Raw genomic sequence first — 26,310 nt, 5'->3', positions numbered from 1 at the left:
TCTACACACGCGATGCCACACAAGAGTCTGCCTTTGGGTGAGTAGGGAAGAGTTGTGTGTCCTGGCAAGTAGATATTATAAGTCTTGGGTGAGGGATAACCTTTTGACAAAGGCTGTCTTTCCCCGAAAATAGGTATCTGATGACGAACTAACCGACTCCAAGAAACCGTCCTCGGATTCCGACGATGCACACTCTCCACGCAAATTGGAAATCAACTTTGAAGAGCTTCTGAAACTAAAGATGGAGGATGAGAAAAGACGCACGGAAGAGGAACGGAGGCAGAAACTGGAACTGGAGAAACGAGAATTTGAACAACAACGACAGGAAATGGGAGAGGTGAGTAGAATCATAGAATGGTTGCAGCACAGGAGGCCATTCGACCCGTCGAGCCCGTGTCGACTCTGTGCAAGAGGACTTCAGCTAGTCCCACTCCCCCGCCTTTCCCCGTAGCCCTGAAGATATTTATTCTTCTGGCACTTATCCAACTCCCTTTTGAAAGCCAGTTGAATCTGCCTCCACCACCCTTTCAGACAGTGCATTCCTCATGTCGCCTTTGGTTCTCCTGTCAATCACCTTAAATCTGTGTTCTCTGGTTCTCAACCCTTCCGCCAATGGGAAGTTTCTCTCTATTTACTCTGTCGAGACCCCTCACCTCTGACGACCGAATCAAATCGCCTCTGAACCTTCTCTGCTATAAAGAGAACAACCCCAGCTTCTCCAGTCTATCCACGTAACTGAAGTCCCTCATCCCTAGAACCATTCTTGTAAATCTTTACTGCACCCTCTCTAAGTCCTTCACATCCTTCCTAAGATGCGGTGCCCAGAATTAGACACAATACTCCAGTTAAGGCCAGACCAGTGCATCATCATCATTTGCACATTTTTGTACTATATGCCTCTATTTATGAAGCCCAGAATTCTGTATGCTTTTTGAATTGCTTTGTCAACCTGCCCTGCCACCATCATAAACTTTGGGCTAAGGTAAATTTTTCATGCAGGAGTGGCAGGTTGGAGCACATCTAAGTTTGGCCATGGCTCAGTTGGTAGCACTCTTGCCTGAGTCAGAAGGTTGTGGGTTCATAAGAACATAAGAAATAGAAGCAGAAGACCATTTGGCCCCTCGAGCCTGCTCCGCCATTTAATAAGGTCATGGCTGATCTGATCTTGGGCTCAGCTACACTTCCCTGCCTGCTCCCCATAACCCTTCATTCCCTTATCGTTCAAAAATCTGTCCATCTTCACCTTCAATATATTCAATGACCCAGCTTCCACAGCTCTGAGTCAGAGAATTCCACAGATTTACGACCCTCAGAAGAAATTCCTTCTCATCTCAGTTCTAAATGGGCGACCCCTTATTCTTAAACTATGCTCCCTAGTTCTAGATTCCCCCACGAGTGGAAACGTCCTCTCTACAACAACCTTGTCAAGCCCCCTCAGTATCTTATATGTTTCAATAAGATCACCTTTCATTCTTCTGAACTCCAATGTGTATAGGCACAACCTACTCAACCGTTCTTCATAAGTCAACCCCCTCATCTCCGGAATCAGCTTAGTGAACCTTCTCTGTACTGTCTCCAATGCAAGTATATCATAGAAACATAGAAACATAGAAAATAGGTGCAGGAGTAGGCCATTCGGCCCTTCTAGCCTGCACCGCCATTCAATGAGTTCATGGCTGAACATTCAACTTCAGTACCCCATTCCTGCTTTCTCGCCATACCCCTTGATCCCCCTAGTAGTAAGGACCTCATCTAACTTCTTTTTGAATATATTTAGTGAATTGGCCTCAACAACTTTCTGTGGTAGAGAATATCCTTCCTTAAATACGGAGACCAAAACTGTATGCAGTTCTCTAGGTGTGGTCTCACCAATACCCTGTACAGTTGTTGCTTTTATGCCCCTTGCAATAAAGGCCAACATTCCATTTGCCTTACTGATTACTTGCTGTACCTGCATACTAACATTGTGTTTCATTCACAAAGACCGCCAGATCCCGCTGTACTGCTCCATTTCTCTCCATTTAAATAATAATTCACTTTTTTATTTTTCCTGACAAAATGGATAATCTCACACTTTCCCACATTGTACTCCATCTGCCAAATGTTTTTCCACTCACTTAGCCTATCTATATCCCTTTGCAGATTGTGTGTGTCTTCTTCACAACTTGCTTTCCCATCCATCTTTGTAGCATCAGCAAACTTGTCCCTTCATCCAAGTCATTAATATAGATTGTAAATAGTTGAGGCCCCAGCACCAATTCCAGTGGCACACCACCAGTTATAGTTTGCCAACTGGAAAATGACCCATTTATCCTGACTCTCTGTTTTCTGTCAGTTAGCCAATCTTCTATCCAAGCTAATATATTACCCCCAACCCCATAAGCTCTTATCTTGTGCTGTAACTTTTTATGTGGCACCTTATCGAATGCCTTCTGGAAATCCACACCACATCCACTGGTTCCCTCTTATCCACCCTGCTCGTTACATCCTCAAAGAACTCCAGCAAATTTGTCAAACGTGATTTCCCTTTCATAAAACCATGCTGACTCTGCCTGACTGAATTATGATTTTCCAAATGTCCTGCTACTGCTTCCTTAATGATGGACTCCAGCATTTTCCCAATGACAGATGTTAGGCTAACTGGTCTATAGTTTCTTGTTTTCTGTCTCCCTCCTTTTTTAAATAGGGGCGTTACATTTGCAGTTTCCCAATCCGCTGGGACCTCCCCAGAATCCAGGGAATTTTGGTAGATTACAACCAATGCATCCACTATCTCTGTAGCCACTTCTTTTAAGATCCTAGGATACAGGCCATCAGGTCCAGGGGACTTGTCCGCCTTTAGTTCCATTATTTTACCGAATACTTTTTCTTTAGTGATAGTGGTTGTTTTAAGTTCCCCCCTCCCTATAGCCCCTTGATTATCCATTATTGGGAAGTTTTTTTTTGTGTCATCTACCGTGAAGACCGATACAAAATATTTGTTCAAAATCTCTGCCATTTTCCCTGTTCCCCATTATTAATTCCCCAATTTCATCCTCTAAGAGACCAATATTTACTTCAGCTACCCTCTTCCTTTTTATATATCGGTAGAAGCTCTTGCCATCTGTTTTTATATTTCTTGCTAGTTTACTCTCATAATCCATCTTCTGTTATTTTTTAGTCGTCTTTGCTGGTTTTTAAATATTTCCCAATCCTCTGGCCTCCTACTAATCTTGGCAACATTTTATGCCCTTGCTTTCAATTGATACTATCCTTTACTTCCTTAGTTAGCCACGGATGGTTCTCCCTTCTCAAAGTCTTTCCTTCTCACTGGAATATAATTTTGTTGAGAGTTATGAAATATCTCCTTAAATGCCTACCACTGCTCATCAACCGTCTTACACTTTAATCTCAAGTCCCACTTTTTCAAGTCCTACTCGAGACACTTGAGCCCAAGATCGAGGCAGTCACTCACAGTGCAGTACTGAGCGAGTGCTGCACTGACGGAGGTGTCGTCTTTTGGATGAGATGTAAAACTGAGGCCCCTTCTCGGGAGAATGTGGTCAATATTTCTCCCTCAACTGGTAGCTTCCTGGTCACTTTTTCTGCTTTCAGATCATCACCGACATCCTTAAGGGAAGGAAACCTTCCATCCTTATCCGGTCTGGCCTATATATGACTCCAGTCCTCGCTCTCCTCTAAAGTGTCCTAACAAGCCAGTCAGTTGTAGACAACTGGAGATAATCGATAAAAGCCAGCATTGTCCACATTACAATGGCGGACTAAGGTCATAAAATGGACTCCTGTCGCGCATCTCTGCCCCAATTCCTGGATCTGTGCTGTTAATTTTTTCCAGGATGAAATCAATGAGAGCACTGAAGTTGTGAGTAGAGAGTATGAAGAGCTGAAGAAGCTAAAAAGAACAGGTTCCATTCAAGCCAAGAATTTAAAGTCGAAGTTTGAAAAAATTGGTAAGTTATCCGAGGAGGAAATACAGAAGAAGGTGGAAGATGAAAGGGCCAAGAGGAGAGCGGAGGACCTGGAGATAAAGGAGAGAGAATCTGAACGATTCAGAGAGGTAATCTTCCCTTTTGGAGAAAATTGATTGACTTGATCACAAGGGTCTCGGACCTTACATTTGGGGAATATTTCTATTCTGCTTGCTGTCAGCTTGGCTCAGTTGGTAGCATTCCTGCCCCTGGGTCAAGAGACTGTGGATTAAGCTTGGCTCCCGGAATTAAACTCACAATTTACGGCGGGATGCCAATGTGGTACCAAGAGGGAGTGCTGCATCGCACAGAGGTTTCATCCTACAAGCAAGTTGTCAAAGTGGGATCTTGTCTGTCTGTTCTGGTTAAAGATTCCAGGGCACTACGTGAAGGAAAGTATGGCGAGCTCAGTGTCCCGGCCAATATTCCTCCCTCAGCTGACAGCACCATAATCAAGCTAAGTGGCCACTGTTTGTGGGTGCATTGTTTGCTTATAAGAGAGTCACTGCATTTTTTTTTTTTTTTTAAAAGTAATTAATCGCTTTGAGGTGTTAAGGATCTGTTTAAATGCAAGTGTCCCTTGTTTTTCTAAATTGGCGACAATGTATTTTAACATTTTATAGTCCAGGTGTCAGCAGTGGCTCAGTGCATAGCACTCTCGCCTCAGAGTCAGAAGGTTGTGGGCTCAAGACCCACTTCAGACACTTGAGCATATCACCTAGGCTGACACTCCAGTGCAGTGCTGAGAGAGTGCTACACTGTCTGAGGTGTTGTCTTTCGTTTGAGACGTTAAGTCGATGCCCCGTCTGCCCTCTCAGATGGATGTATGAGATCTCATGGCACTATCTTGGAGAAGCTGGTGAGTTCACTCGGGAGTCCTGGCCAATATTTACCACTCAGCCAAAATCATTAAGACAAATTATCTGATCGTTATCACATTGCTGTTTGTGGGATCTTGCTATGCACAAATTAGGTGCCGCATTTCCCTACATTACAACAGTGACTACACTTCAAAAGCTGTAAAGTGCTTTCGGACGTCCTGACATCATGAAAGGTGCTATATAAATGCAAGTCTTTCTTTTTCATTCATGCCCTTACATCATTCAGCCTCACAGATCACCCGAAGTGAGATAATTCTGGCAATAAAGTCAGTGTTGATTTTGTGAACAGACTTTATTGGGATCGCTGTGAATTTCAAAAAAAGTGTTCAGTTGGCTGTGGTTTCAATTCAAATTCAATCACTATAGTAATGGTTGAATTGACATTCGATTTAGTCAAGTTATTTCAGGATACAACAAATACCGAATCCAACATCCAGGTCTGGGTGAATGGGAAAAGTAAATGATCTGAATTCCAGCAAGATAAACAAGCTGAATGCTGTGTGTGTGCTGCCTGATGTGGGATAGACAGCAGTTGACTCAGTGCTGTAATTCCCCATTCTCTGCCACTGGGTGGTGTCATTTCTCTGTAGCAGGAAGATGAAAGTTTTGAGCCCGTTTGTCAGGATTCTGAAAAAGGGGATTATGGAAAAGGAAGAAACGGAAAGCAAGTGAGTTGGTGCAATACTCACTTGTCAAAGAGTATCCTTTGTGTATAGAATACCAGTCGCTTCTAAAAGACTTTTCAGGTAGAACAGACATGTGATGTTCAACTAGGACAAACCATCATCATAGGCAGTCCCTCGAAATCGAGGAAGACTTGCCTTCCACTCTAAAAGTGAGATCCTTAGGTGACTAATTCCCAATATGGGAATTAGAGTCTCTATCACAGGTGGGGCAGATAGTCGTTGAAGGAAAGGGTGTGAAGTCTGGTTTGCCGCACGCTCCTTCCGCTGTCTGCGCTTGTTTTCTGCATGCTCTCGGCGATGAGACTCGAGGTGTTCAGCATCCTCCAGGTTGCTCTTCCTCCACTTCGGGCGGTCTTTGGCCAGGGTCGCCCAGGTGTCGGTGGGGATGTTGCATTTTATCAAGGAGTCTTTGAGGGTGTCCTTGAAACCTTTCCTCTGCCCACCTGGGGCTCGCTTGCCGTGTAGGAGTTCAGAGTGGAGCGCTTGCTTTGGGAGTCTTGTGTCAGGCATGCGGACAATGTGGCCCACCCAACGGAGCTGGTTGAGTGTGGTCAGTGTTTCAATGCTGGGGATGTTGGCCTGATCGAGGAAGCTAACGTTGGTGTGCCTGTCCTCCCAGGATCTTGTGGAGACATCGTTGGTGGTATTTCTCCAGCGATTTGAGGTGTCTACTGCATGATCCCCTCCATGTCCTCAATTTGGCTTGCATTCCCTTGAGTTGAGAGGCGATCTCAAAAGTATTTAAAATGATAAAGGGATTTGATACAGAGGAACGATGTTACTACTATGGCGGAATCCAGAACAAGGTGGCATAGTTTTTAAATTGGATCATTCGTAAATCTAATGCTAGATTAGGCCATTCAGAAGTTACATCAGTAACTACGTTTTCCTCGGAGCCTAGTGAAAATCTATATTGTCTCCCCAAAAGGCTGTAGACAGCAAGTGAATTGAAATTTTCAAGACTGAGATCAACAGACTTTATCAAGTGTTATCAAGGCATATGGATCAAAGATGGATAAATGGAGTCGAGGTATACATCAGCCATAACCTACAACAACAACTTGCATTTATATAGTGCCTTTAATGTAATGAAACATCCCAAGGTGCTTCACAGGAACATTATGAAATTAAAAAATTGACACCGAGCCCCATAAGTAGAAATTAGCGCAGGAGACCATAGGCTAGGTCAAGGAGGTATGTTTTAAGGAGGAAAGAGAGGTAGAGAAGCGGAGAGGTTTCGGCAGGGAGTTCCAGAGCTTGGGACCTAGGCAACAGAAGGCACCAATGGTTGAACGATTATAATCAGGGATGCTCAGGAGGGCAGAATTAGAGGAGCTCCGAAATCTCGGGGGGTTGTGGAGCTGGAGGAGATTAGAGATAGGGAGGGGCGAGGCCATGGGGGGGGGGGGGGAAGTTTTGAAAATAAGGATGAGACTTCTGAACTTGAGGCATTGCTTAACTGGAAGCCAATGTAGGTCAGTGAGCACAGAGGGTGATGGGTGAGTGGGACTTGGTGCGAGTTAGGACACGGGCAGTCGAGCTTTGGATTACCTCTAAGTTTACATAGGGAAGAATGTGGAAGGCCAGCCACAGAATAGTGGAACTGGCTTGAGGGGCAGAAGGGCTTTTATTTCTGCTCGTGTTCATGCATCAGCTTTGGTGACACCTAGCTCGCAAAGTCTATGTCAGCTTCTTGAATTGTAGGTGTGTCATTTTTACATGGAAGGTTTGTTAGAAATTGGAAAAGTGCTGAGGTTTCTCAAGACAGGCCTGATGTACCAAAGTCACCCTGATTTCTGAGAAAGCAAATCCATCTGGTGTACCAGTGCAGTGACCTACTCTCCTGGAATCCACAACACCATAGATTTCTCATCAAGTGAAAGATCAAAATGCACTCGTTTTATTTTGTATTCAACCCGAGGAGGAATGGAATGTGTAAAAGCACTTTCTATGCTAGGTCAGAAATAGAGCATGTTCAGTGCTGAAACAATTCAACTGCATGGGGGAAGGCTTGCTCTGCACTCTTCACAAAATTGTAAACCCGCTTCAAAAAATGGGTTGACAATTGCATAATGTGTGGTGACCGGAGGCAGTTTTCTGCTTTCTGTGTTCCTACTTGAGACAAGTGAGGACCCTGAAATTTAAGCAGTAATTCTAATGCTGCATCCATGATACCTATGGCACTGAAAACTTGAATGAAGGAACGGCAGAACACAGCTGAATCTATGCTCTTTAATATTTTCCAAAGTTGGCCTTATATCAAGTTGCTTAGTCTGAGCCACGTTTACTTGCATTGGATGTTTTATGAACTGTTGGCTTTGAAGCAAAGCATCAACTAATGCCAATGCTTTTTTACGAGGGCTGAATTATTTTGTGTTAATCTTAAACTCAAGCGGAGGGATGTTAGTGGTTATAGTACTGGACGAGTAAACCCGAGGTTGAGAGTCACAATTTCACCATTGCAAGTTGTGCAACTGAATTCAATAAATCTGGTTTTGTGGGATAAGAATATGAAAGCTGATGGATTGTTGCAAAAATTCAACTGGTCCACTAATTTCGCTTAGAGCAAAGGTTAAGGAGAGATTTAATAGAGGTGTTTTGATAGAGTAGATGGGGAGAAACTGTTTCCATTGGCAGGAGGGCCAGTAACTAGGTGACACAAATCTAAGATAATTGGAAAAGAACCAGGAAAAGGAACGGGGGGGAAGGAGGAGGAGCACGAAAGAGAATGTTTAAAAAAAAAAATGAACTACAGCAAGTTATGATGATCTGGATTACACTGCTGAAAGAGCAGTGGAAACAGATTCAATAGTAACTTTCAAAAGGGAATTGGACAAATACCAAAAATAGGAGAGTTTTCTAGTGCTATGGGGAAAGAGCAGAGGAGTGGAACTTTCAAAGAGCAGGCATGAGGCGATGGGCCGAATGGCCTCCTTCTGTGCTGCAAGATTCTATAATGATAATTATTCAGGGAGGGGAACATGTTACCTCTAACCAACATGGCCTACAGGTGACTTTAGTTCACACAATGCGACTGACTCTTAATATTCTTTGAAATGGTCGAAAATGCCACTCAGTTGTACAAATAATTTATTTTAAGAGGAATACCCACTAGTACTTTCTCAGCACCTCCAATAAATGCAGCCTTGCCAGTGTTACCACTGACCATTTACTTTTTGGGTGTTTTAAAAAAAAATTAAGTCCGTTAAAAACTTGCGTCTTTAATGTAGTAAAATGTTCCAAAGTGCTTTACTTTACATAAGTGTTATCAAACAAAATTTGACACCAAGCCAGAGTATAAAAGCAGAGAAGTCCAGCTACAGGGTATTGGTGAGGCCACACCTGGAGTACTGCGGGCAATTTTGGTTTCCATATTTAAGAAAGGATATACTTGCATTGGAGGCGGTTCAGAGAAGGTTTACTAGGTTGATTCCGGAGATGAGGGGGTTTGACTTATGAGGAAAGGTTGAGTAGGTTGGGCCTCTACTCATTGGAATTCAGAAGAATGAGAGGTGATCTTATTGAAACATATAAGATTATGAGGGGGCTTGACAAGGTGGATGCAAAGAGGATATTTCCACTCATAGGGGGAACTAAAACTAGGGGACAGTCTTAGAATAAGGAGCCGCCCATTTAAAACTGAGATGAGAAATTTCTTCCGAGTTGTAAATCTATGGAATTGTCTGCCCAAGAGCTGTGGAAGCTGAGTCATTGAATATATTTAAGGCGGAGATAGACAGATTTTTGAGTGATAAGGGAATAAAGGGTTATGGGGTGCGGGCAGGGAAGTGGAGCTGAGTCCATGATCAGATCAGCCATGATCTTATTGAATGGCGGAGCAGGCTCAAGGGGCCAAATGGCCTACTCCTGCTCCTATTTCTTATGCTCTTATGTGACCAAAAGCTTGGTCAAAGAGGTAGGTTTTAAGGAGGAGAGGTAGAAAGGCCCATTGCAAATGAGCATCATGCGCTGGATTGCTTTCATCTCATTAACGTCCCCATTTTGCTGTTCGCCGGTGCTCAGTGGCAGCACTCCAGCATCAGGAGGTTGTGGGCTCAAGTTGCACTCCAGATAATTCAGCACATAATCCAGGCCGACACTTTAGTGCAACAGCAACCTGCATTTATAAAGCACCTTTAACATAGTAAAAGGTCCACAGGTGCTTCACAGGAGCGTTATGAAACAAAATTTGACACCGAGCCACATGAGATATTAGGACAGTTGACCACAAACTTGGTCAAAGAGGTAGATTTTAAGGAGCAACTTACAGGAGGAGAAAGGCGAAGAGGCTTTGGGAGGGAATTCCAGAGTTTACGGCCCAGGTAGCTGAAGGCATAACCACCAACGGTGGAGCAATTAAAATTGGTGCTGCACAAGAGGCCAGAATTGGAGGAGCGCAGAGATCTGGGCTGTAGGAGTTAACAAAGATAGAGTGTGTTATGTATGTGAACATTACCAATTGTGTAAGACTTGCCACCAGGGGGCACACCCCGGACAAGCAGGTATAAAGGCAGACTACCATGCTGCCTCCTCACTCTGGAGTTACAATAAAGAGACCAAGGTCACAACAGTTTGAGCTTAAGATATACAGTCTTGTGGAGTTATTCTAAACATAACAGAGAGGGGTGAGGCCGTGGAGGGATTTGAAAACCAGGATGAGTATTTAAAGATCGAGATTTTGTTGGACTGGGAGCCAATGTAGGTCAGCAAGCACAGGGGTGATGCGAGAACGTGGCTTGGTGTGAGTTAGGATAGGGACAGCAGAGTTTTGGATGTGTCAAATTTATGTAGGGTGGAAGATAGGAGGCCAGCCAGGAAAGCATGGGAATGCTCAAGTCTAGAGATAACAAAGGCATGGATGAGAATTTCAGCAGCTGATGAGCTGAGGCAGGGCAGAGATGGGCAGTGTTATGAAGATGGAAGTAGATGGGATTTGCGGAGGAAGCTCATCGAGGTCAAACAGGACACCAAGATTGCAAACAGTCTGATTCAGCCTCAGACTGTGACTGGGGATGGAATTGGTAACTATGGAGCTATTTGTGGCAGGGACTGAAGACAATGACTTTGGTCTTCCCAATAATTAGTTGGAGGAAATTTATGCTCATTCAGGACTGGATGTTGGAGAAGAAGCATGACACATTTGCTGAGGGATAAGAGATGTGGTGAGGAAGAGCTGGGTGTCATCAGCATGTATGTGAAACCAGATGCATTTTTGAATGATGTTGCAGAGGGGCAGTGTGCAGGTGAGAAATAGGAGGGGCCCAAGGATAGATTCTTTGATGACTCCAGTGGTAACGGTGTGAGCGGGGAGAGAAGCTATTGCTGGTGAACTATGGCTGTGACTGGATAAATAAGAATTGAAGCAGACGAGGGCAGTCCCACTCAGCTGGACGACGGAGGAGAGGCGTTGGGAGGAATATGGTGTGGTGAACCATACGACAGGTTGAGAACAATGAGGAGAAATAGTTTACCATGGTCACAGTCACATAGGATGGAATTTATGACTTTGATAAGGACAGGTTCAGTGCTGTGGCAGGGGCGGGAACCTGATCGGATGGATTCAAAGACGGGAAAGATTAGGTATGGATTTGGAAGGCGACATCACATTTAAGGACTTTGGAAAGGAAAGGAAGGTTGGACATGGGATGGGAGTTTGCAGGCATAGAGGGGACAAGATTGTTTTTTTTTTTAAGATGGGGTGAGAGTGGAAGACTTGAAGGCGAGGGAGATAATCCTTGACAAGAGGAAACCATTAACAGTACAGCAGACATGGGGGCCAGGAAGTGAAGTTGGGCATTCAGCAGTTTGGTGGGAATAGCGTCGAGGGAGCAGGAGGTGGGTCTCAGAGAAGTTGAGCTCGGAGGGAAAATTGAGAGATAGGAGATACTAATAAAAGATGCAAGTTCAGGGTTAGGGCGGGGGTAACCTTCAGGGAAGTTTGGCTTGGTGGGCTAGAGAAAGGGAGGGAACGGAAACTGAAAATCAAATTGAAACAAAGGCATACAATGTTGCGAAGAACAGTGAAGGGCCAGAGAGTTGGGAAATTTTTAGAAACCAGCAAAGGATGACTAAAAAAAATGATAAAGACAGAGAAGATAGCATACGAGAGTAAACTAGCAAGAGATATAAAGACAGACAGTAAGAGCTTCTACAGGTATATAAAAAGGAAGTGAGTAGCTAGAGGATGAGACTGGGGAATTAATGGGTACCATGGAAAAGGCAGAGACTTTGAACAAATATTTTGTATTGGTCTTCATGGTAGAAGACACTAAAAACATCCCAATAATAATCAAGGAGATATGGGGGCGGGGGGAGTTGGTGAAACTTAAAATAATCACCATCACTAGAGATAAAGTACTAGGCAAACTAATGTGACTAAAGGTGAACAAGCCCCCTAGAACTGATGGCCTGCATCCTATGGTCTTAAAAAAAGTGGCTGCAGAGAAAGTGGATGCATTGGTTGCAATCTACCAACATTCCCCGAATTCTGGAGAAGTCCCAGCGGACTTGAAAGCCACAAATGTAATGCCCCTATTTAAGAAAAGGAGGGAAAGAGAAAGGAGAAAACTGTAGACCAGTTAGCCTAACATTGGTCATTAGGAAAATGCTGGAGACCATCATTAAGGAAGTAGTCACAGGACATTTGGAAAATCATAATGCAATCAAGCAGAGTCAGCATGGTTTTATGAAAGGGAAATCATATTTGACAAATTTGCTGGAGTTCTTTGAGGATGTAACAAGCAGATTGGATAAAGGGAAACCAGTAGATGTGTATTTGGATTTCCAGAAAGCATTCGATAAGATGCCACATAAAAGGTTACTGCATGTGATAACAGCTCCTGGGGTTGGGGGTAATATATTAAGGTGGATAGAGGATTGGGTAACTGACAGAAAACAGGATAAATGGGTCATTTTCAAGTTGGCAAACTGTAACTAGTGGGGTGCCACAGGGATTAGTGCTGGAGCCTCAACTTTTTACAATTTATATTAATGACCTGGATGAAGGGACCAAGTGTAATGTAGCCAAATTTGCTGATAGGTGGGAAAGCAAGTTGTGAGGAGGACACAAATAATCTACAAAGGGATATAGATAGGCTCAGTGAGTGGACAAAAATTTGGCAGAGGGACTAAAATGTGGGAAAATGTGAAGTTATCCACTTTGGTAGGAAAAATAAAAAAGCAAATTATTATTTAAATGGGGAGTGATTACAAAATGCTGCAGTACAGAGGGATCTGGGGGTTCTTGTACATGAAACCCAAAAAGTTAGTATGCAGGTACAGCAAGTAATCAGGAGGGCAAATGGAATGTTGGCCTTTATTGCAAAGGGGATGGAGTATAAAAGCAAGGAAGTCCTGCTCCAACTGTACATGGCATTGGTAAGACCACACCTGGAGTACAGTTTTGGTCTCCTTCTTTAAGGAAGGATATACTTGCATTGGAGGCAGTTCAGAGAAGATTCACTCGGTTGATTCCCGAGATGAAGGGGTTGTCATATAAGAACATAAGAAATAGGACGGTAGAGGATACTAACAATATTCTGACAGTGGATAGTCTAGGGGCTATAGGGAGGGAGGAACTTAACACAATCAATCACAATCACTAAGGAGGTGATACTCAGTAAGATAATGGGACTAAAGGCAGATAAATCCCCTGGACCTGATGGCTTGCATCCTAGGGTCTTAAGAGAAGTAGTGGCATGGATTTTGGAAGCATTGGTTGTAATTTACCAAAATTCACTGGATTCTGGGGAGGTCCTAGCAGATCGGAAAACTGAAAATGTAACACCCCTATTTAAAAAAAGGACAGACAAAAAGCAGGAAACTAGACCAGTTAGCCTAACATCTGTGGTTGGGAAAATGTTGGAGTCCATTATTAAAGAAGCAGTAGCAGGACATTTGGAAAAGCAAAATTCGGTCAGGCAGAGTCAGCATGGATTTATGGTGGGGAAGTCATGTTTGACACATTTGCTGGAGTTCTTTTGAGGGTGTAACGAACAGGGTGGATGAAGGGGAACCAGTGGATGTGGTGTATTTGGACTTCCAGAAGGCATTTGACAAGGTGCCACAGAAAAAGTTACTACATAAGATAAAAGTTCACAGGGTTGAGGATAATATATTAGCATGGATAGAGGATCGGCTAACTAACAGAGAACAGAGAGTCGGGATAAATGGTTTTCTCTGGTTGGCAACCAGTAACTAGTGATGTGCCGCAGGGATCAATGCTGAAACCCTAACTATTTACAATCTACATTAACGACTTGGAAGAAGGGACTGAGGGGGGGATAAGGGGTTATGGGGAGTGGGCGGGAAAGTGGAGCTGAGTCCATTATCAGATCAGCCATGATCGGCTGCCGTGTTTCCCACATTACAATTGTGATTGCACTTCAAAAATACTTCATTGACTGTAAAGCACTTTGAGACATCCGGTGGTTGTGAAAGGCGCTATATAAATGCAAGTCTTTCTTTATCTGTGATTGGCACTATTGGAGAGGCCATGTGAGATGGTACATTTGAAGGGGTGGCCTTGAATATGGGTAGGGGAATATGGAGGATACTGAAGGAGACCTGCATCGTTGGAGGCACCATCATTCATATGAGATGTTGAACCGAGGCCCCATCTGCCCTCTCGGGTGGACGTAAAAGATCCCATGGAACAATTCTGAAGAGGAGCAGGGGAGCTAATTCTGGCCAATTATACCTCAACCAACATCACAAACTTTATCTGTTTATGTGACCTTGCTGTGTGCAAATTAGTTGCTGTTTCCTACATCACAACAGTGATTGCAGTTAAAAAGTATTTTGTCTGGAAGTTGTGAAAGGTGCTTTCTCACTGTCTCCGTATCACCTAATCGCTGCTTCCTAATGTATTCTTTTTTTCAACCTGCACAATGGGCAATGGCCTTTCATAATTTATGAATCTAAAAAATTTGCTCAAAGCAGCTTTAATTAGAGTACGTGTGTTCTGGAACTTGGATTACTGACTGTTCTAAAATTAAATCAAATTAGTTGATTGAGCTACTGTAATATCGGACATGGATTCAATTATATTTATACTTGCAGGAAGAAACAGTAGAGGACGTAAAGGAGCTCAAAAGAGACGATGCTCCATTTACTCACAAGGTTGATATGCGAGCTCGCTTTGAGCAAATGGCTAAAGCAAGAGAGGACGAGGAAAGGAGAAGAATTGAAGAACAGAAATTACAACGGATGCAATTTGAGCAGAAAGAAATTGATGCAGCATTGCAGAAGGTATTTATATAATTTCCAAAAACACGAGTAATTTGTTAGCATGTCCTCCAGAGTGAAAACTGTAGCCATCTGTCTGCATTGTTGAACAGAACCTGTCTAACTTGTCCAGAGATGTTGCAAGATTCTGAATGTGGTCTTTTAAGATAATGAAAGGGTTTCGATAGGGTAAGACATGAATAAAATGTTTCCACTTGTGGGCGAGAGCAAAACTAAGGGTGATAAATACAAGATAGTCACTAATAAATCAAGTAGGGAATTCAGGAGAAACCTCTTCACCCAAAGGGTGGTAAGACTGAAACTTGCTACATGAGAGTAGTGGAGGTAAATAACATTGATGCAATTAAGGGGAAGCTAGATAGATACATGAGGGAGCAAGGAATAGAAGGTTATGCTGATAGAGTTAGATAAGCGAGGTGAAAGGAAGCTCGTGTGGAACATAAACGCTGGCATGGACCAGTTGGGCCAAACGGCCCGTTTCTGTGCAGTCGACTCAATGGAAAAATTTACAGCTCACAAGGAGGCCTACCTGGGCGGGTCCGGTGTGGTTGGTGTCTGGGGTGGGTCGCGACCCCACTGCTGGTTCTATCCCTCTGTTGATTAACTTTCCTTAAAGGGGCCTGTTAAGCCTGCCCAGCGCTTTACCCGGCCCAATGAGATGGAGCGGGACTGGGGACGTCATTTCATGATGCGTTTTCAGCCAGGATCTTTAAATGCTCCATGGCCACATTAGATTTGTCGTTTAATCGAACACAGTACTGTCAGTACACTACAGCATTGGGGTGCTGCAAACATTGACAGTGACTTCATAGAAGCAGAGGGCTGCACCGAGATTCTCCGAGGGAGTCAGAGCACACAGATGGGTGAGAGAGAACTCCCCAGGAGACCAAAGTAGCTAGTTGCAGATTGTAGAGGTCGTCACGAGCAGGGATGTGTTCAGGAGGACCTGGGTGCAGTGCTGCAAACCTTTCAACAATCTAATTAGAGGACAGGTGATTGCAAATCCACTCTCTACTTCAAACTTGCTGTACTTCTCACCATATTCCCTTCACTCTGGCTTCCCTAACCTCCACATCCTTACTCACCACATACCTTACACCTCCACCCATCTGCCTCTACCTACATCATCACATCCCCATCTCACACTCACCCTCACCCTCACCCCAGTGCAAACATACCAACCAACACACAAGGGTTGCCACTATCCACTATTTATGTAAAGTTTGTTAATGTGGTGCCAAATATAAAAAATATTTATTTTCAACACTTTCCGATCTTGGACAGAGTCATGGGCACCTTTGGAAGTGGCTTAGTGAGTTGCAGTGACTGGTGAGATTATTAACGGTACGCTCTGTAATGGTGATGAGTGTGGAAGGAATGGCTTGGGCATGGTAGGGATGCTTTATGGTGTTCGTGTTGGTTGATGCCAATCTGGCGCATCATGTGGTTAACTAAATCTGGCCATAATAAGGCCATGCCTGGCCTCCCAGGCAGCAATGTGCTCGGGTGCTGATGCTCTCTGTCCTATGCAACATCAGATGATTGTGGAGAAAGTTGGTTTTGTTGTTAGTGCTACTGGTGTTCATTGTGGTCTGCTTTGGAGGACCAAGGTAAGACAGTATAAACAGCACCCATGTTGCTGGAATAGATGGCGGGTGAAGTAGAGATGACAGAAGCATTCTGTCAATGGTAAGAGAGTTCTTCCAATGAGGGGAGACTGGATAGTGACTTTGCTGGAAAGACTTGTAGCCTGCAGAATCTGTGCTGGAAATGGACTGAGCAAAGCTTCTGCCTGAGGAAAGTGATCATGTCAGGTGAAGCTTTTACTGTGCATTTGCTGCTGTAACGTAATCAGCTGGAGCAATGGCCATGGAACTTCCGCCTCAGGTTGACCGACATGGTTCTCGAATCCTGTAGCCATGCAGGGAAATTTTAAAAGTGGGGAAAAAAGCCTACAAACTATCTGATCATTTCAAATGGGTCACCTACCGCTTCCAGTCGGGTCAGGTCTGCGATGACGGACGTGCCTGGGGGGGAAAAGGCACACGGGGGCTGTCAAAAATAACCTTCCCACCCAACCCACCACCGATCGCGCCTGCTAGCACCCCAGAAAATTCCAGCCATTGTGCCTGTACCAGAAAAAGAGCTATCTAGCCTAATATCACTTTCCAGCTCTTGGTCCGTAGCCTTACAGGTTACAAAACTTGGGCAAGTGCATATCCAAGTACTTTTTAAAAAGTGATGAGGGTTTCTGCCTCTACCACCCTTCCAGCCAGTGAGTCCCAAACCTCCACCACCCTCTGGGTGAAAAAAGTTCTCAACTCCCCTCCAATTCTTCTATCAATTACTTTAAATCTACACCCCCTGGTTATTAACCTCTGCTAAGGGAAGTAGGTCCTTCCTATCCACGCTATCTAGGTTCCTCAATTTTATACACCTTAATCAAATTTCCCCTCAGCCACCTCTGTTCCAAAGAAAACAACCTCAACCTATCCAATCTTTCCTCATCGATAAATCTATGCGAAGGCCTGAGGTTTCTTGCACCAGATGTTAGTGAGGTTGAAACAAGGTGAGGTGAATCAGGAAGTAGTGATTTATTTTTAAATTAAAGACGGAAACAGATTTGCATTTATATAGTGCTATTTACAACCTCAATGTTCCAAAATGCTTTACAACCAATTAACCTAAGTATTTTTGAAGTGTCATCACTGTTGTAATGTGGGAAACACAGCAGCCAATTTGTGAACTGCAAGCTCCCACAAAGGCAATGTGATAACGATCAGATAATCTGTTTGTGATGTTGGTTGGAAGATAAATATTGTCCAAGTCACCATGAATAGCTCCCGTTTGTCGTAGAAATAGTGCCGTGGGATCTTTTATGGATATGCTTATTTGTACTGCAAAAATGGCCACCATTTTCCCCCCTTTGTCTATGATCGGTCCCCTTGAAGGATAAGCCACACCCTGAAGTTTCACAGGAATGTGTAAGTGGAACTGCCCATCCTAAGGTCTCACTGACGCGATCCACTTTGACTTCCTGAAGTGAGAGAATAGAGCTCCCCAGATGACAGCAAGGGCCAGCCAAAGTACCTTACTCCAGTCCAAGTGCATGCCTCTCCCAGCCGAAGTGCCTTACCTCAGTCCAAGTGCACGCTCCCCCCAGTGAAAGTGCCTTACCCCAGTCCAAGTACATCCCTCCCGCAGCCGAAGTCCCGTACCAGAGCGCAAAAGCATCCTTTCTCTCCCCCCGCCCCCCCACCCCCCGAACCTTAGATGGGGCAGGCATTATGTACAGATTTTTAATAGGTTTATTGGGTATGCAGTAACTTCTGGATATCATCCACTCCAATGATATCCCTTGTAGGGGATTGGAAGAACGTGGTCCGTCTTCAGAGTTCCCTCTCTTTCCTCCTCCGCTCTGCCCCGCGCCCCCCCCCCCCCCCACCCACCACTCCAGGACGCATGTCTGTCCAAAAAAAAGTGAAGTGCAAATAGTTACACTGATCTTTTATGGCCATGGTTCATTTGAAAGACGGCATCTCCGATAGTGCAGCACCCCCTCACTACTGCACTGGCATATCAACCTCGATTTTGTGCCCAAGTATCTCGAGTGGGACTTGAACCCACTATTCACCAACTGAGCCACGGCTGCATGTGTATGCGGAGGATACCAGCACTATCTCAGCCACACTCAACCTTGTACTGTATCCAACCTCAAGTGATGGAACTTTCTTCAACTTAATGTAGGAAAAATTGAAGCAGCTTTGTTGAGCTCCCACCAGAAACTCCAGCAGTGGTTCAAGTATATTGTCAGTGTGTCGAGTTTGCTTTCAGAAAACATTTAAACTAGTTCAGCATGGGGAGAGTGCCAAGATGTTTAAATAGTTTTACTGACCTTAATTATTACATAGATTACAAACAGTTAAACTAGGTAGGAAGCATACAAGAATTTAAAAAAAATAGATGAGACACCTTTAAATTGCTTTTATGTAAATGTAAGGAGCATTAGAAACAAACTGTTAGAACTGCAATCCTATGCTGCATTGGAAAAATTAGAAAACATATTGTATTTCTGAGACATGGTTAGATGAAAGCGATGCAGCCTTTTAGATGAATTTCTGTTCCGAGGGATTCAGAAAGGGCAGAGTAGGTCAAAGAGAAGGTAGGGTTACTCTTTCAGTGAGAATCTAATGACTAGAGATAGACTTGATTTTGCCTTATCAGGTACCATCTGGGTTCAAGTGGATCAAGCTCACGGGCAAGGTCTAATTATTGGTAATTGTTATATAGACACCCAGGTCAGACACTGGAATATGTCATTATGGAAACAGATTGGAAACACTAAATATAAAATGCCACCTTTGTTTGATGGGTGATATTAATTTTCCTGGCATTCAGTGGTTTGCCCTGATGTGGTAGGAAGTGCAGCTGAAAATTTATCAAAAATATACAAGACGGTTTCCTGACTCAAAATGTTCATGAAGTAATTAGAGATAATTATATATTAGATCTACTGTTTAGTAGTGAGCCTGACCTTGTATCGGGCCTCCAGCTGAGGGAACATCTGGTCAAGTGACCACAACAAATATGGTTTCAATTAGCTGGTAAAGCTAAAGGTACCTAGAATCTGCAACTTGTCGTCATCACCACCATCATAGGCAGTCCCTCGGAATCGAGGAAGACTTGCTTCCACTCTTAAAATGAGTTTTTAGGTGGCTGTACAGTCCAATACGAGAACCACAGTCTCTGTCACAGGTGGGATAGTCGTTGAGGGAAGGGGTGGGTGGGACTGATTTGCCGCACGCTCTTTCCGCTGCCTGCGCTTGATTTCTGCATGGTCTCGGTGATGAGACTCGAGGTGCTCAGCGCCGAGACTCGAGGTGCTCAGCACCATCCCGGATGCACTTCCTCCACCTAGGGCGGTCTTTGGCCAGGGACTGACTCCCAGGTGTCAGTGGGGATGTTGCACTTTATCCGGGAGGCTTTGAGGGTATCCTTGTAACGTCTCCTCTGCCCACCTTTGGCTCGTTTGCCATGAAGGAATTCCAAGTAGAGCGTTTGCTTTGGGACTCTCATGTCTGGCATGTGAACAATGTCGCCTGCCCAGCGGAGTTGATCAAGTGTGGTCAGTGCTTCAAAGCTGGGGATGTTGGCCTGGTTGAGGACGCGAATGTTGATGAGTCTGTCCTCCCAGGGGATTTGTAGGATCTTGCAGAGACATCGTTGATGGTATTTCTCCAGCGACTTGGTGTCTACTGTAAATGGTCCATGCCTCAGCCATATAGAACGTGTATTACTACAGCCCTGTAGATCATGAGCTTGGTGGCAGATTTGAGGGCCTGGTCTTCAAACACTCTTTTCCTCAGGCAGCACTGGAGGCGGTGTTGAATCTCGTCATCAATGTTTGCTCTTGTTGCTAAGAGGCTCCCAAGATATCGGAAATGGTCCACGCTGTCCAGGATCGCGCCGTGCATCTTGATGACTGGGGTGGGGCAGTGCTGTACGGCGATGACAGGCTGGTGGAGGACCTTTGTCTTATGGATGTTTAGCGTAAGGCCCATGCTTTCATATGCCTCAATATGTCAACTATGTCCTGGAGTTCAGCTTGTGTGTGCAGACTTAGGCATTGTCTGCGTACTGTAGCTCGACGACAGAGGTTGGGGTGGTCTTGGATCTGGCCTGGAGACAGCGAAGGTTAAACAGGTTCCCACTTGTTCTGTAGTTTAGTTCCACTCCAGCGGGGAGCTTGATGACAGTGAGGGGGTGTATGGCAGCGAGGAAGATTAAGAGGGTTGGGGCCAGATTGCAGATGATTTGGAACGGTTAAATTGGCTAATCCTACTAGGTGGTGATGAGAGCGATGTAGAGTACATATGGAAAGTTTTAAAGATGAAAAAATGTGGAACATTTGACCCAAAGTCAAAAGAAGGGAGTGTGGTAAGAAAAAGCCAAGGTGGTTGACTGGTTATGTTCAAAGACAAGCAAGGTGTAAACAAACATGTTTCTAGAAATTAAAGGCATTTAATACTCAACTAAACAAAGTGGCGTACAAGGAACAACTGAAGAAAACAAAGACTGCTGTTAGATCAGCAAAACGATGAATGGAAAAGAGGATCGTAGACAATTGTGGAAGCAATGGGAAAAGCTTTCAGTTATGTGAAGAGTCAGAACTGCCAGGGACTGTATTGGACCATTAATGATGTTCATTAGGGCTTTCGGATGTACAAAGACAGGTTACAAAGGGTATGGCGGAAATATTAATGAGTACTTTGCATCAGTCTTCAATTGTAAATGATGTTCGACTATTAGAATTTAATAAAGTTACTAACAAAACTAGTAATATTAACATAATGAACATACTGTTTTAAAAATAATTAAGAACTTGAAAATAGATAAAGAGCAGTTGGGCTGGATGATACCCAACTGAGCATCCTGTGCAAGCCCCTAGCCTGTACTTTTAAAAGCTCACTGCACTCTGGAATAGTGTCCCTAGACTGGAAGGCCAATGTAGTCCCCCATCTTTAGAAAAGGTGACAAGACAAACTCATGTAACTATAGGTCCATTAGTTTGACTTCGGTAATAGGCAAGATGCTTGAGGGAATCATTACGGATGCAATATATGAATGCTCGGGAGGGGGAATATTAGGAAGAGCTAACATGGCTTCATAAAAAGGTCCTGTATTACAAATCTAATTGTATTTTTTGAAGAAGTTACTCAGTTGGTGGATGAGTAAAGACCAGTAAGCCAGTCAATAAATACTTCCAAAAAGCTTTTGATAAAGTTACTGCACACATCAAAGCCTCTGGTATTTGTAGTAATATATAGAGCTGGATTGAGAACTTGCTGGAAGGACATACAGAAAAAGTAGTTATGGGTGGATTTGGATCCGTGGAGTCTGGTCACCAGTGGTGCCCTGCAGGTATTGGTGTTGGGACTGTTTTTTACTTAATTATCTGGAGGTGGGGGCACGATCTGCAAATTTGCAGATGATACAAAGATCTGTGCGAGTGTTAGGACTGAAGACAATGCTCGTCTGCTTCAGACGGATCTTAATGTGTTGGGAGATTGGACTCACTGGCAAATGATGTATAACTTGGATAAGTGCAGTGTTATGCACGTGGGCAGGGCAAATTGCTCAACATGCATACACCCTTCAGGGAAAAGTATTAAAGGTGGAGATAGAAAGAGATTTGGGCATTCTAGTGCGTACATCTCTAAATGTACATGAGCAATGGCATGAAGTGATAGCTTGAGAAAATAGGGCGTTGAGGTGTATCCATAGGACAACTTGAGTAGAAGGCAAGGCATACTATTTTGTCTTTGTACAATATCTTGGTCAGACCATACTTGGAATACTGTGTCCAGTTCTGATGATCTCACATGGTGGGTGATTTTAAGGCTTTGGAAAGGGTGCAGAGAGCCACTAGACAGAGTTTAAAGCATCTTAGTTATCAATATAGGCTAAAAGAGTTAGGACTCTACACTTTAGAGAAGCATACATTTGGGTGGGTAGGAGAGCTGATTGAGGTTGAGAGGATAATGAAGGAAACAGATTGTTTTTCAATTGACAATTTGATCCAAGGACCAAGGGTCACAAATTTAAGTTGCACAAAACCAGATATAGGCTAGATGTCAGGAGCTGGTTCTTTTCCCAGAAAACAGTGGACCTTTGGAATAAGCTGAAGTCCCATGCAATGAATGATGATTCGCTGAATTCCTTCAAGAGATGGACCTCTTTCTGGCAGGTGCAGAGATCACCTCTTTACAGAAGGTAGGTGCTACAGGGAATTCAAGGCTAGTGGGTTGGAGAGGAATTTACCAAATTTCTCTCTCCTCTCGCCCCCTCCCAAACTGGCCTGTTTTTTCTCCTATCCCAGGAGATCACATGGTTTGGGGGGGATGGAGTGTATATATTGTGACACACAAGATATCGCAAATGTGTGGGACTGGCTCGATGAACCAGATGGTTTTTTACCTGTCATTGTTCCTAAATTTCATTAGATTACCAGATTTAATTAATTCATGATGTCATCTGAATTCTGGGTTTGCTAGTTCAGTATCATAACTAACTAGATTGAATTTGTTGAGGTAACCAGGAGGATCGATGAGGGCAGTGCATATGATGTAGCGTATATGGATTTTAGCAAAACATTTGATAAGGTCCCACGTGGTAGACTAGTCACGAAAGTAATAGCCCATGGGATCCAGGGCAAAGTGGAGTTGGATCCAAAATTGGCTCAGAGGCATGACGCAAAGAGTAATGATTGATGGGTATTCTTATAACTGGAAACGGGGGTCTGCAAGACTCAGTGCTGGGTCCCTTGCTTTTCCTGATATATATCAATAACTTGGACTTAAATGTTAGGGGTATGATTAGGAAGTTTGCAGATGACACTAAAATAGGCCATGTAGTTGATAAAGAAAAAGAAAGCTGTAGACAGCAGGAAGATATCAATGTACTGGTCAGATGGGCAGAACAGTGGCAAATTAAATTCAATCCGGGTAATGAGGTAATGCATTTGGGGAGGTCTAACAAGGCAAGGGAATACACATTAAATGGTACCGCATTGAAAAGTGTAGAGGAACAAAGGGACCCCTATCCACAGATCCCTAAAGGTAGCAGGCCAGGTAAATAAGGTGGTTAAGGAGGCATATGGAATACTTGCCTTTATTAGTCGAGGCATTGAATCCAAGAGCAAGGAGGTTATGCTTGAACTGTATAAAACACTAGTTAGGCTGCAGCTGGAGTACATTACAGGAACGATGTGATTGCAGAAGAGATTTACAAGAATGTTGCCTGGACTGGAGAATTTGGGCTATGCGGAAAGATTGGAGATACTGGGTCTGTTTTCTTTGGAACAGAGGGGAGACCTGATTGACGTGTATAAAATTATGAGGGGCCTGGATAGAGTGCTTCGGAAGGACCTGTTTCCCTTGGCAGAGGGGTCAACAACCAGGGGGCATAGATTTAAAGTAATTGGGGAGGTTTAGAGATACGAGGGGAAATTTCTTCAGAGGTTGGTGGGGGTCTGGAACTCACTGCCATAACCTACAGGGCTACGGACCAAGAGCTGGAAAGTGGGATTAGTCTGGATAGCTCTTGGTCGGCCGGCACAGACACGATTGGCCGAAATGGCCTCCTTCTGTGCTGTAAATATCTGTGCTTCTTCTACTCCATCCACATGAAAACTACATTTAATGTATGTAACAGGATAGTCAAGGCATTTAAAAAAAATGTTTAACTCATGTGTTTACAGAAAGGGGATGAAGATGAGGAGGAGGAAGGGAGCATCATTAATGGATCGACCTGTGAAGATGACACGGATGAACTCATACGGTCTGGAGCTCCATGGTTCAAGAAACCTCTCAAAAACACATCAGTTGTGGACGGCGAGCCCGTAAGGTTCACTGTAAAAATCATGGGCGAGCCCACACCAGGAGTCACGTGGTGGTTTGAGGGAGAAACGTTGCAGGACTGCGAGGACTATCAATATATTGAAAGAGGAGAAACTTACTGCCTTTACCTACCTGAAACCTTCCCTGAAGATGAAGGAGAATACATGTGCAAAGCGGTCAACGCCAGAGGAACAGCCGCTAGCACTTGCATTCTCACTATTGAAAGTAAGAGTTAAATTTTATACAAGAGCACTTTTTCTACATCCACATGGACACAAATCTACACATACTTTCAGCTACTATTTTTCGATGGGAACTAATTCCTTTCCTTAAATCTCTCTTCTCTTTTAGCTGATGACTACTAAATCTCCTGGAATTTCCTTTCTGTCCTCAACCTTTACTACATCCGTCTTTCCCTTCTGATGGGGCCCAAAGAAAAAAAAAACATCCTATTGCCCTTGGAAAAATTGCTGTAGTGTTAATCGTCATTCCTCTTACGGTTACGCATAGCCTAGGAAAATGCATGAGGTTTACATATTGGTTTTATTTGGTCAGTTTTAATAGTTTAAAATTATCTTGTGACATTCTTATTTAACAGATGCTATTATATCTGCACATTATTGTTAACAGTGGAGCCCTCTTATGAATCAGTCAAGTCTATGAACTTTAAAAAAATTGTAATCCAGTTTTATTCTATTTATCAAAATCACTATTTGGGTCAACCACTAGCAAAATGTTGGTTTTGAAAGAACTCTGTTGGAATTGTCCATCGTGAAAGCCCACTTAACTTTGCATACAGGAGATTCGTGTGTTTTTTTATTAAATGCAATATGAAAACCATTTGTCAGTTATATTCAACGATAATTAACTTTGGGTTATCTACATACAGAAAATGGATCTTATTTAATCACTAAAAATGACCATGAAGTATTATATACAAATTGTTAATGGAGAGATGCTCCTTCATACAACTTGAAAAATGAACAGGAGAGGCATTACATATTGCATGCCAGAAAATGTGACCCTCAGAAATGCTCCATGCAGAATGTACTTTTTTTGTAAACAGTTTTAATTTCTGCTCAACTGTACTGAATTTTCTGATACCATTTAAAATTTACTTTGAAACAAAAGGATGTGCTTCTTTTCCTTGCTCAGTTTATGACAGGGCAATTTAGTTTTTGAAAAACAAGTGTACTGACTTACACTTGGTGCCACTGATATATTCTGACAGCATCTACAGAATTAACACTAGCCCCAAAAGTTTAGTGACCTGCTTTGAATTAGAATACATTCACACTTGGCAGAGAAAGGCAGACAATGACAAAGATGATCTTTTGGTCCTTGTTCTAACAGCTATAATTTAGTAAGAAAAAGTTGCAGAAAATGTTTTGTAAATTGTTCCTCCAAGTCACACACCATCCCGACTTGGGACATGTATTGTTGTTCATCATCGCTGGGTCAATTTCTGGAACTCCCTACCCAACAGCACCATGGGTATACCGTCACCACACTGACTGCAGTAGATCAAAGTTCACCACCACCTATTCAAGGTTAACTAGAGATGGCCAATAAATGCTAATGGTGCCCACATCTCAAAAATGACTTTTTAAAAAATGCACACCAAAAACTAGCAATAAACCCATAGGGACAGCAGTCGGCCACTCAGCCCCTTGAGCCTGTTCCGCCATTCAATGAGGTCACGGCTGATCCATGACGTAACTCCAGATACCTGCCTTTGCCCCAAATTCCTTTCGTTACCCATACTGTTGTTGGTGCATGGTGCCTTCAAAGTTGCAGACATGAAGGGGAAAATCATGCTTGACAAATCTTCTGGAATTTTGTGAGGATGTAACCAGTCGAGTGGACAATGGAGAACCAGTGGATGTGGTGTATTTGGACTTTCAAAAGGCTTTTGACAAGGTCCCACACAAGAGATCGGTGTGCAAAATCAAAGCACGTGGTATTGGGGGTAATATACTGACGTGGATAGAGAACTGGTTGGCGGACAGGAAGCAGAGTCGGGATAAACAGGTCCTTTTCAGAATGGCAGGCAGTGACTAGTGGAGTGCCACAGGGCTCAGTGCTGGGACCCCAGCTCTTAACAATATACATCAATGATTTGGATAAAGGA

General features: G+C 43.6%; 1 protein-coding gene across 6 annotated transcripts in view; it reads left to right on the top strand.

The window, feature by feature from the left end:
- nexn (nexilin (F actin binding protein)) overlaps positions 1–25,309 on the top strand; it is a 97,350-nt gene extending 72,041 nt beyond the window's left edge. For 5 of the 6 annotated variants that reach the window (XM_070886535.1, XM_070886531.1, XM_070886532.1 and 2 more), the window contains 5 exons: positions 134–337; positions 3,836–4,057; positions 14,596–14,784; positions 24,041–24,404; positions 24,531–25,309. In XM_070886535.1, the coding sequence (XP_070742636.1) occupies positions 134–337; positions 3,836–4,057; positions 14,596–14,784; positions 24,041–24,404; positions 24,531–24,544 (993 nt within the window). In that variant the 3' untranslated portion in view covers positions 24,545–25,309. Of the gene's footprint in view, positions 1–133; positions 338–3,835; positions 4,058–14,595; positions 14,785–24,040; positions 24,416–24,530 lie in introns of those variants that run through there. The other variant, XM_070886533.1, reaches the window with a different exon arrangement.
- The last annotated feature ends 1,001 nt before the right edge of the window (positions 25,310–26,310 follow it).

The sequence above is a fragment of the Pristiophorus japonicus genome, chromosome 8, assembly GCF_044704955.1.
Source record: "Pristiophorus japonicus isolate sPriJap1 chromosome 8, sPriJap1.hap1, whole genome shotgun sequence".
NCBI classification, from domain to species: Eukaryota; Metazoa; Chordata; class Chondrichthyes; family Pristiophoridae; genus Pristiophorus; species Pristiophorus japonicus.
This window is presented reverse-complemented; position numbering and strand designations above follow the sequence as displayed.